The following is an 11,190-nucleotide window of genomic DNA, read 5'->3' as shown; positions in this document are numbered from 1 at the left end:
TCATTTTTCTCTGCTGACCATTTAGTTGACTGGTCAACAGCCAGCAGGTGTATGATAAATCTAACACATAGGGATTCATACGCTGCTGAAAATAGTCCCAACTGTTGGGGAAGGTATTGAAATGTGGTTCCAAATCTGTCAATCATCTATAGCATTAAACCATATTGGTCAATTATTGGGCCAAAGTTGAAGCCCCGCCCACTTCCTGTTTCTCTGATTGACCATTTAATTGACTGGCCAACAGCCAGCAGGTGTTTATGATGAAGCTAAGGAGAATGGAGGGGGGAGGAGAGCGCTGCTAGAAGCAACATGGCGGAGAACCCCAAGAAGCAGCCAAGAGGTTCAGAAGTGGATCCTACTAAGGATTCATACGCTGCTGAAAATAGTCCCAACAAAATTCATAATTTCCTGCTGTTTTGGGAAACATTTGGTAAATACCTGCAGAAAGCAGGTGTTGTAGGAAACGACTGAGTGATTTTCAAAATAAAACATCATGTAAGGAAGGTTGTTTTACGACCAACAGACTGAGAGACTTAGAGGAAGTGTTGACAGACGGAGAGACGACATCAGAGACAAGGGGGATTGTGGGTCGACTCCTCCTCCTCCTCCTCCTCCTCCTCCTCCTCCTCAGCTGAAGAAGTCTTTGGAGATGGCCTCCACGAAGTTGGGCGCCGACATGAGGATGCCGATGGTGCAGAGGATGGTGAAGAGCGAGAACGCCACCAGACAGAGGCGGTCGATCACCGCCGCCGCGAACTTCCACTCGTTGCACACCGTCTCCTCCTCGTCCTGCCCGCGGAACCGCTGCGCGATGTACCGCACCTCCTCCAGGATCTGGTTCAGCTCCGCCTCCAGCGTCGAGCTCGCCATCGCTCCTCCTCCTCCTCCTCCTCCTCCTCCTCCTCTTCCCGCCGCTCTCATGGCGTCCTCATCCGCCGCACCGATACCGCCGCCGCCCATCAGCCGCGAGCACAGCAGCTCGGGCTCGGCGGCCGCGGCGTAGTGCAGCCCCTCCATGCCCCTGAAGCCCACGTAGAGGAGGTTGCCGTTGGTTACCTGCTGCTGCGGGTGGTGTCGCAGCGAGCCCTGGCTGACGCTGAGCTCCAGGCTGGACAGGCTGCCGCGGCGACGCTTGGCGTTGTGACACGCCAGCCGGACCTTCTCCTCGCCGGGACGACGCATCCTCAGGAACCAGGCGCACCAGTTCAACAAGATGACACGAGTCTGAGGAAGAGGAAGAAGAAACAGCGTCACTTAGAAAAGCCAGACAAAGGTTCAGCAAACTTTTAAAGGGACAACGAGGAGTTTTGGAAAAGCGAAGTGTTTCCACACTACATTTATGAGCCTCCGCACCGTGAAATTCTTTGACCGGCGCAAGACAGACTCATGTTTTCATTCATCAAGAATTAAAGTCAGAGGTTGGAAGACGATGACATACCGTCGTAGTTCCCACCATAAACGGAGATTCGGCGGCGTTATTCTCATGACTCGCCACAAAACCTAAAGTAAAGAAACGCTGGTCGGCTCGCCCAGCATTTCCACCACCACTAATAATAACAAAATAACCATAGAGACAAAACCATAGATTTATAGAAAATGGAGCCATTAACAAGTGGTAACGTAGATTCATCCACATTAATATGAGACTTTTTTATTGTCGCGGAATCTTTCGTTCTGCCGCTGGAGAAACTCGTTGTCCCTTTAATCTGACAGTGCACACATTGTTCTGTTTGTAAAGTTATTATCATTTAAAGCAGAATTCCGGCCATTTTTGACGCCTAAATCGTTTTCCTCACCCAGTGTTGGGGGGAGCAAAAAACGCACAGTTTTATTGTCAGTAACGGTAGCTGCGTTATAACGGGGTAAACAGTAACTACTGTGTTGGAGTGTGAACCAGAATAACCTGGTTATGTGCTGTTGCTGATCCAAACGTTTCTTTTTCTTTAGAAAAAAGCTCCCGAATTATGAGGAGAAACTTCGGCCAGCAAAACTATTCGGGATCAAAGCGCTATTTGCGTACTTCCGAATACGTATTTGGGTTCGGGTACACCGCTAGCCGTTAGTAACGCTGTTGTTTTATAACGTCGTTATTCCCATCACTGGTTAAGTGTAAACAGATGAGTTGTATAAACAGGAAGTGATGAGATTACGTGTGTTTCTGTTCCAGGCTGTAAACATGTTGAGTCTATGGAGACTGACTCACTCTAGTGGTCAGGAGAGGAACTGCAGCTTCACGTTGTTACAAAGTTAAAAACTTTTGCTTTTACAGTAAAATCAACTTCACTTTTTCCAGATGAGAAGGAGAGAAGAAAATAAAGGAACAAATATTTGAGTGAAAAGAATAAAGGAACAAGTTTGTGGATCAGATGGCTGCAGAGGAGGAAGAGGAGGAGGAGGAGGAGGAGGAGGAGGAGGAGGAGGAAGAGGAGGATGAAGATCTGTCGTGTCGTTAACAGGAAGTTGACTTTACAAAGTACGAGTCAAAAGTATTTACATGAAAACAGGTCGATCAAAATTCATTTATGCAGAAACGCAGAGTTGATGTGGAAAAACGAGCTGTGAACTAATGTGTGTGACAATGTGTGTGTGTGTGTTTGATGATGAAAATGGAGCATGAATAAAGTGTGTGTGTGTGTGTGTGTGTGTGTGTGTGAGCTTCCAGTTGAATCTCTTCACACTCGGCTCATTAAATATTGAAGCGTCGTCGACTCTTTGACAGTTTCGACATCACACACTCGTCCGTCGTCGTCGCTGTGACTCGTCCTTCATCACGCCGCTTCACCATCCTCTTCCTCACCGTCGCATTAATGAACTTCATTAACTGAGTGTTTGTCTAATCGGCTTCGTTTTAGTTTCTTTCATTTGCTTTTTCTATTGTTTTGTTTCTGTTCCTTTCATCTCCTTTTGTTTCTTTTTCTCCTTTTATTTCCTGGGAGTAGCAGCTTTTCTTTTCTTTTCTTTTCTAAAATTCCCTTTTCTGTGTTTTTTGTAATTTTTTTCCATTCTTTGTTCTCCTTGGATTACTTTTCCTTTCTCATATTTACATCACATTGTTGTTTTCTTGTCTTTTCTCTCTCTCTTCTCTCTCTGTCTTTGTATAATTTTTGCCTCCTTCCTCCGTTCTTTCCTCTTCATTTTCTCCTTTTCTAACTCTTCTTTCTCTTCTCTTTCTTTCTTTTCTATGTTTTACTGAAATTGCTTAAATTACTTAACTCTAGCCTCTCTTATGTTCCTGTTGTTTATTTTAATTCTAGTCTTCTTTTATTTCTTTTCGTGCTGTTGTCCGACTCCCGACTCGTCATCTCACTGTGAAAAATCACTGTAATTATCTTCATCAGTGTCACAGATTCTCCTCAGTTTCTCTTCACTCAGTTAAATGTTTTAATTTCAGATTTCAGATCAGAACAGAACGAGACGTCCAGACAGAAACAAGTCAACATCCTTTGTTATTTTGCAGCTTTATGTTAATATTTAAAAAAGTCTTCAATCACTCACCACCTCATCATGACAGCACAAACCTAGAATTTTAGACATTTTTGCAAATTAATTACAAAAGAAAAACTGAAATATCACCTGAACATATAAGTATTCAGACCTTTTGCTGTGACTCTCCTGTTTCTCATTCAGGTGCCATCACTTTCTTTTATTCATCTTTGAGATGATTCTACACCTTCATCTGAGTCCAGCTGTGTTTTATTCAATAGTTTGGACATGATTTGTTTAAATAAGACCTTACATTACTCATTTACAGGAGAGTCACATAAGGGTCTGAGTACTTATGTTCAGGTGATATTTCAGTTTTTCTTTTTGGGTTTGTGCTGCCATGATGGGGCGGTGAGTGTAGATTGATGAGGAAAAAAATTATATTATTTTTATTTTATTTTAAAGCTATAGTGCGTAACTTCTATCGCCCCCTAGAGGATTTCTGCGTTATTACAACGATACGGCCGTCAAACTCGTAACTTCCGAACCGTGAACTCGTACCAGATCGAACTGGTACGACTTCCCAGGTCGGAAAAACACGAGTTGAAGTGGAACGCACCATAACTTCTTGGCTTCCTCACACAACGGCAGCAGATAGTCAAGATGGGGAAAAGAACATCCAGCTCCGTCACTGTGAACACAGGGTCCCCCCAGGGCTGCGTTTTGAGTCCCTTACTGTTCAGCTTACTCACACACGACTGTGCTGCATCACATACTTCCAACAAGATCATTAAGTATGCGGACGACACCACAGTGGTAGGACTCATCAGGGAGGAGGACGAGGCTGCTTACAGGATGGAGGTGGAGCAGCTGACGTCCTGGTGTAGGTCTCACAACCTGCTCCTCAATGTCAGTAAGACCAAGGAGATGGTTGTGGACTTCAGAAAAACCAGCAAGCTGGACCTCAGACCCCTCATCGTCGGCGGGGCTGTGGTGGAAAGGGTCAACAGCGTTAGATTTCTCGGAGTTCATCTGGCAGAGGATCTCTCTTTTACTACTAACACTGTTGCCATCACGAAAAAAGCCCAGCAGAGACTCCACTTGCTGAGGAGACTGAGGAAGGTTGGTCTCCCTACTGTCCATCTGACCACCTTCTACAGGGGCACAGTGGAGAGCATTCTCACCTACAACCTTACCTCCTGGTTCGGCAGCTGCACCAGCAACGAGAGGCGGCAGCTGAACCGGGTGGTAAAAACAGCCAGCAGGATTACAGGCTGCCCCCTTCCAACGCTGGTGGACCTGTACAGAAGGCGCTGCATCCACAGGGCAGCTGCAATTACCCGAGACACTCACCATCCTTCTCACAGCCTGTTCTCCCTGATGCCTTCCGGTAAAAGATACCGGAGCATCCGGTGCAGGACCACAAGGTTCCTCAACAGTTTTTTCCCCCAGGCTGTGAGAGCACTGAACTCTGAGAGCGCACTGTCGAATGGCTGTTAAGAACTGTTGCTGCACCTTTAACCACTTTACCTTAACTGCTGCTGCTTTTTAAAAATTATTATTACTATTAAGAGTATTTATTTAGTATATTTTTAATTAACATAGGATTTTATTTTGTATGCTTTTATTCTATTTGAATGTTCAGATTTTTTGCACTGCTTTTAATCTAGGAGCACACAATTTCATCTCGTGTACACCGTACAAGAAATGACAAATAAAAAACCTTTGACCTTTGACCTTTTTGTCTGCCAGCGCGGGAATGTCGCCAACGTCACCAAATACAAAAAGAACAAATACTGAAAAATAGGGCGAGGTGTTAGAGGAGCAGAACGGCTTCATCAGCGTTGTATCATCTCCTCTTGTTGTGGCTTGGCTGAAACGGATATTTACAGACACGTAGCCTACAAGTTACGCACTAAAGCTTTTAGGGGTGGGAGAAAAAATCGATTCACATAAATATTGCAATATCTTTTTTGACGATTTTTAAATCGATTTCTTTTTTCAAAAATCGATATTTGTTTTTTTTGGGAAATGTTTTTTTCTTTTTTGAATTTTTTAAAATATTGTGCAGTGTGCATTTGTTTGCCTTTTTTACATACAGAGAGTACAAGTTTTGAAAAGGGTTTAAGTTCACTTTACAAGGGAGTATGTTAATTTATAGACTCCTACAGTATTTGTGTGCAGATAAATGTTAAAAATGCAGACTAAAAAATCGAATCGAATCGAATCGCCCAGCCCTAATAGCTTTAACATTAAGCTGCAAAATAAATTTAAAAAATCTGTGACTTCTCTTCCTGTTGTTGTTTGCAGACAGAATATTATATTATATTATATTATGTTCACTGTGTCAGGCCCGGAGGCAGCGGCAGCAGCTCAGGCAGCGTCTCTGATAAGAATCAAACAGCAAACTGGTCCTGGATCAGCGGCCAGGTGTGAATCTGAGGCTGTATTCGAAACCGCATACTATACTGCTAGTACGTACTGATTTGGCCAAAATGTAGTATGTAGTATGCAGTATGCGAACAAAAGCAAAATCTGCAGTATGCGAAAAGTTCCCGGATGTCGTACTGATTCGGAAAATATCTCCAGTATGCATCTGACCAGTCTACATGGCCTACTGTATCCCACAATGCAATGCTCCCCTGACGTCCTAACCGTAACCAGAGCGTAACCAAAGACGGTAGTGTAGCCGTGTACCGTAACTATAGTTTAATAAAATAAAACTTAATGCAGACTGATCGGTTCATTGTAAAATATTTATTTATTTTTTGTAAATGTGGTGATTTCTGTACGTAACGTTAGGCTCCAGAGCCCCGAGGCAGCGCTGCTTACACACAAGAAGCTTCACTTTACATTCAAACAAACTAATGCTACTGCCACAATTGAGATTTCATCAATGAGATCAACATTTATCTCCTGAAAATAATTTAACCAGCCGGTGGTAAACCTTTAAAAACCTGCGGGTAAGTTAATTAGCGACCGTTTTCTCCTCCGGAATGACGTCGTAGTGCTGGGCGGCCGAGCACGTCAGGAGCCGGGCTGCTGTCTCTGTGATGTCCCGGTCGCTGCGGAGCTTCACTTCTCCGAAAAACATCGGAGAAAACTTTTAAACAGCCGTCATTTGGATAAACTGGCTGTATATTTGGGGTCTTAACAGTTACTTTCTCGCATGAAAAAATATTAAAACTTAATAAAGTTACATAATTACAGCGCTAGAGCGAGAAATAAAACAGCTTTTAGCCTGTTTACAGCTGCTGCTACCGGTTGCCGTGAAATGCATTCTGGGAAACTCGTATACTGCATACTGCGATGATAACGGCGTCGGTCTGCTGAAGCAGTATACTGAATCCCACATTCAGTATGCAGTATACAGTACATATAACGCAGTATGTAGTAGGCAGTACGGTAGTATGCGGTTTCGAAAACAGCCATAGTCTAAATGAGTTCACTCTGATGTTTCTTTTACTTTGTGGCTTCAGACGCAGCAGAGACGACGACGGTTCAATCTCTGAACTGTCAGGACCGATCTGAGCCGGGGACACGGTGTGTGTGTGTGTGTGTGTGTGTATGTGTGTGTGTGTGTGTGTGAGGCTAAGAGGACTTGTCCATCATCCCCTCCTACACACACACACACACACACACACACACACACACACCGGTGAGAGCTCTGACCTTCAAACTAAATCCCACCTTAATGGAATTTCTCTTGTTCAGCTTCCCAGCGGAGCTCGAGTGTGTGTGTGTGTGTGTAAAAGCAGTTTTTTTTTCAAGCTGCTGTAAAATAAATAAATCTCATGTAAATAAACAGGACGAACACGTTAACGGGCGTCGGCTCGTTAGGAGCTCGTTAAGGAAACTGAAAGATGAGTCAGCAGATCAGAGAGAAACATGGATGAACCAGGACACACTGAGAGAGGAGGAGGAGGAGGAGGAGGGAGGAGGAGGAGGAGGAGGGAGGTGGAAGAGGAGGAAGAAGAGGAGGAGAGGAGGAGGAGGAAGATGAAGAGGAGAAAGGAGGAAGAGGAAGAAGAGGAGGGAGGAGGAAGAAGAGAAGGAAAAGGAAGATGAAGAGGAGGATGACAAGGAGGAGAAAGATGAAGAGGAGAAAGGAGGAGGAAGATAAGGACAAGGAAGAGTAAAAGAGGAGGAAGAAGAGGAGGAGGGAGGTGGAAGAGGAGGAGAGGAGGGGGGGGAAGAAAAGGATGAAAAGGAAGAGGAGGAAGATGAAGAGGAGAAAGGAGGAAGAGGAAGAAGAGGTGGAGAATAGGGAGGAGGAAGAAGAGGAAGAGGAGGAAAAGGAAGATGAAGAGGAGGGAGGGGGAAGAAGAGGAGGGAGTTTGAAGAAGAGGGGGAAGGAGGAGTTAGGAAGAAGGAAAAGGAAGATGAAGAGGATGAAGAGGAGAAAGGAGGAGAAGAGGAGGAAGAGGAAGAGGAAGGAGAAGAGGATGAAGAGGAGGAAGAGGAAGATGTAGACTGACCCACTGGGGCATGTGTCCTCCGTCGGGGTCGTGGTGATGATACTGTAGAACCAGGACGGTGGCGATGACCGACAGACCCACGATCACCATGGTGGTCGCAAAGTACTGAGCTGCAACACACACACAGGTCAGAGGTCAGAGGTCACAGGAAGCTCCTAACAACATGTCTGCCTCACTCAGCCTCTCTACCTACAGCTGCAACTTCACTGGACGTAAACAAACTGAGAAAAGATGAAGACATGGAGATGAATTCAGTCAGATAAAATGGTTGATGACATTTTACACCGTTTCCCTCTGGTGCAGATTTTGCAGATGGTGATGATGGAGGGATGAAGGAGGAGACATGTGATAAAGTAATGATGAGGTGATGATAAAGTGATGATGTAGTGATGATTGTATTTTTTATTTTATTGTTTGCTCTAACAGACATACAATCAATACAAGTACAAGTACAAGATCAGTAAAAGACAGTTAAAAAAAACAAAATGTATTGTGCAGGAAAGATCATAAAGACCGAGGGGCTTATAAGCGACCTCCCCTTTTAAACCTATGAATAACTTTTCTCAAGACTTTACTCCCCCCTCCCCACCCACTACCCCCCCCTCCTCAATCACACATGCACAAGCACACAAGTGCATATCTTCATCTCATACACAGATATATAAATACAGCATTTAACATTAGTATAATATTATATAGCAAAATAAAAAATAAAATACATACAAAACCCAATGATGCAAAGATGTGACTAGGTCTGTAAGTATTGTTTGAGCTTGGTTTTTAATGTATTTAAATAGAAAGAAAATGTTTTATATCATTCCACAGCACTGCACCTTGATAGACAAATGAGAATTTAGCAATGATGCAGTGATGATGTAATGATGATGTAATGATGATGTAATGATGCAGCTCTCACCGATCAGAGGAACGGAGTCGGACGTGGCCGGCATGATCTCAGCCACCAGCAGCATGAAGACGGTGAGAGAGAGAAGCACCGTGATGCCTGAGGACAGACAGGAGGGTTACTGCACTGGGACCAGGGCTGTAAACTAACGGTCGCCACTCGCCAAATGCGACTAAAATATTCCCCTGGCGACTTAAATTTGGAGGGCTACACGCCACGGGGGCGGGTAGATGTTTGTCCTGCTTGTCCCGTGTTGTTGTTGTTGTGTCGCACTGAAGTAGCTCCCCCGACGACCCCGCTGTAGAAAACAGTTTCCCTCAGAAGCAACGAAGCAACGTAGCCTCACGCCAGTGTCACACGCGGACACCGCGGAAGCGCTACAGCGCTACAGCGCCGCGCTCCGCGTGAGCCGGAGCCCTCCCTTCCACACCAGGCGTGCATTTCTCCGCGCCGGTTGACAGCGCTTTTGCCCCGCAGCTGTGTGTGTGTGCGTGCGTGCCTATCTCTCTTGCGCTCACGGAGCTATAGACCAGAGATGAGGACTCAGTTTGCGACTCGAACTCGAGTCACACACACAGAGACTTCAGACTTGACTAGTTGGACTCGTGTTTTGGGACTCGTGAACAATCATTATTATTATTTTTGGCTCGTGCCAGAGTGCAGCCAAACACAAGAGAGAGAGGGACAGCAGCTCCTCTGACAGCGCAGTCAGCTGCGAGTGAGTGACAGGTGACTGCGAATCGGCTTTTTTTTTTTTTCTTTTTAATAGCCTATAGCCGCACCGTCCGTACAGGTGAGGCACAACGTCTGTTGTCTGGCCCTCCTTCACGGGGACTAGCTGCTGCATAACTGGTCTGGCACATATCAGGCTACTGTAGGATAAGTTGTTGTTGTTTTTTTGCTGCGAAATATGACTGAAGGCCCGTATGGAAGTCTGCACGGGTCGACACGCCCCCACGAGTTGACTGAGCTAATTAAAAAATAATAATAACAGCAGTTAATCTGTCAGACACATGCAGAGGGGCAGAGCAGCCTTGATTCTAGATACAGTTTTTCTTTAAAGGAAAATTCATTGTGTGTTTTCTTCATATTGCATTGCAATAGCCTATTTAAAGTGATCATAAACAACTAATAAATAGGTACTGTATGCTAATAAAGGAGTGATAATAATACAGTAAATGCTTTAAATTTCTTAGATTTAGCTGTGCAGTATTCTTAGTAGACCGGATAGCAGCAGATGATAGAAGGGTCATTACAACCAGAAGAGACAGGAGACTTTTATATTTTGGAGATTTGAGACTTGACTTGAACTCGTGACCAAAGACTTGAGACTTGATGAAGTCTCACCCCACAAAGACTTGAGACTTGACTTGGACTTGCAAAAAAAGACTTGTGAACATCTCTGAGTAACAGAATACAGAATAGAATAAAATAGAATAGAAGGAGTGTTTCGTTTGTTAGTTTTGCAATGTTAAGGATTCCCAATTTGGAATGTTTGGATTATTCAATAAGATTACAATTTATTTGGCTTTGGCTTCTTTTCTAAGCATGTATTGCTATAAAATACTGTTATCTCAATGAAAAGTGCTGAAACTGATGTACTGTAAATGTAACGAAAAGAGGTAATTTATTATTTGGCCGGTAAAAAATGTCCTTGGCCGGTAGATTTTTTCATCTACCGGTCCCCTTGGCAGGTGAGTCAAAAAGTTAGTTTACAGCCCTGACTGGGACCAAGGGGGGAGTTCTCCAAGTGAAGACCACTTCCGCGTTCAAAAAGCTGCAGTTCTCCGTCCGGCCTCTGGGGGCTGGCTCCAGAAGGGAGCAACTGCAATTGAGCCCCATGTTAAACTAGCCTTTAGACTTTACAGCTTAAAAAAACATTTTTACATCCTGGTACATTTTATTTTTTTGGTCTCTACCGATAGTTTCGGGGGTGAATTTTTTTGTACCACAACCGTTTTAGTGATTAGGCTTCAAATTCGTGCAGAAATTACGTTGAGTGACAGGTTCACAGACAGTTTACCGGCCGTTAATTGGTTGCTCTGAGTTCAGTGGGCGGGTTCTCAGCTGGCTAACCGCCGCACCTCTCCAAATATGGCAAATAGACTTCACCTAAAATCCAAGATGGCGGCGCAGTTCAAATCCCAGTAGTAGCGGCACAAAACAGACTCCCCCAAACCAATGGGTGACGTCACGGTGCTACGGCCATTCTTTTTACAGTCTATGACTGGGACAGACACTGGACCAGTTTGGACCAGTATGGACCAGTACGGACCAGTCTGGACTAGCTCCATGTTTGTTCTTCTGTCTTTTATTTTGAAGGGCTGATCGATGAGAAGATCTAAAAACCATCTCAGTGTAGTTTCCCATCTCCTCTCTCTTTCA

The 11,190-nt window shown here is 44.5% G+C and overlaps 1 protein-coding gene across 2 annotated transcripts in view; it reads right to left on the bottom strand.

The window, feature by feature from the left end:
* Positions 1 to 585: 585 nt before the first annotated feature.
* LOC146986564 (neuronal acetylcholine receptor subunit alpha-7-like) overlaps positions 586 to 11,190 on the bottom strand; it is a 53,429-nt gene continuing 42,824 nt past the window's right edge. For both annotated transcript variants that reach the window (XM_085780278.1, XM_085780279.1), the window contains 3 exons: positions 8,818 to 8,904; positions 7,902 to 8,011; positions 586 to 1,224 (listed from right to left, as the gene is read on the bottom strand). In XM_085780278.1, coding sequence (XP_085636404.1) covers positions 628 to 1,224; positions 7,902 to 8,011; positions 8,818 to 8,904 — 794 coding nt within the window. In that variant the 3' untranslated portion in view covers positions 586 to 627. The remainder of the gene's footprint in view (positions 1,225 to 7,901; positions 8,012 to 8,817; positions 8,905 to 11,190) is intronic.

This window comes from Trachurus japonicus, chromosome 6 (assembly GCF_045865225.1).
Source record: "Trachurus japonicus isolate A0001 chromosome 6, Traja_1.0".
NCBI lineage: Eukaryota > Metazoa > Chordata > Actinopteri > Carangiformes > Carangidae > Trachurus > Trachurus japonicus.
Note: the sequence above shows the minus strand (reverse complement) of the source record. Positions and strands in the feature narration are given on the sequence as shown.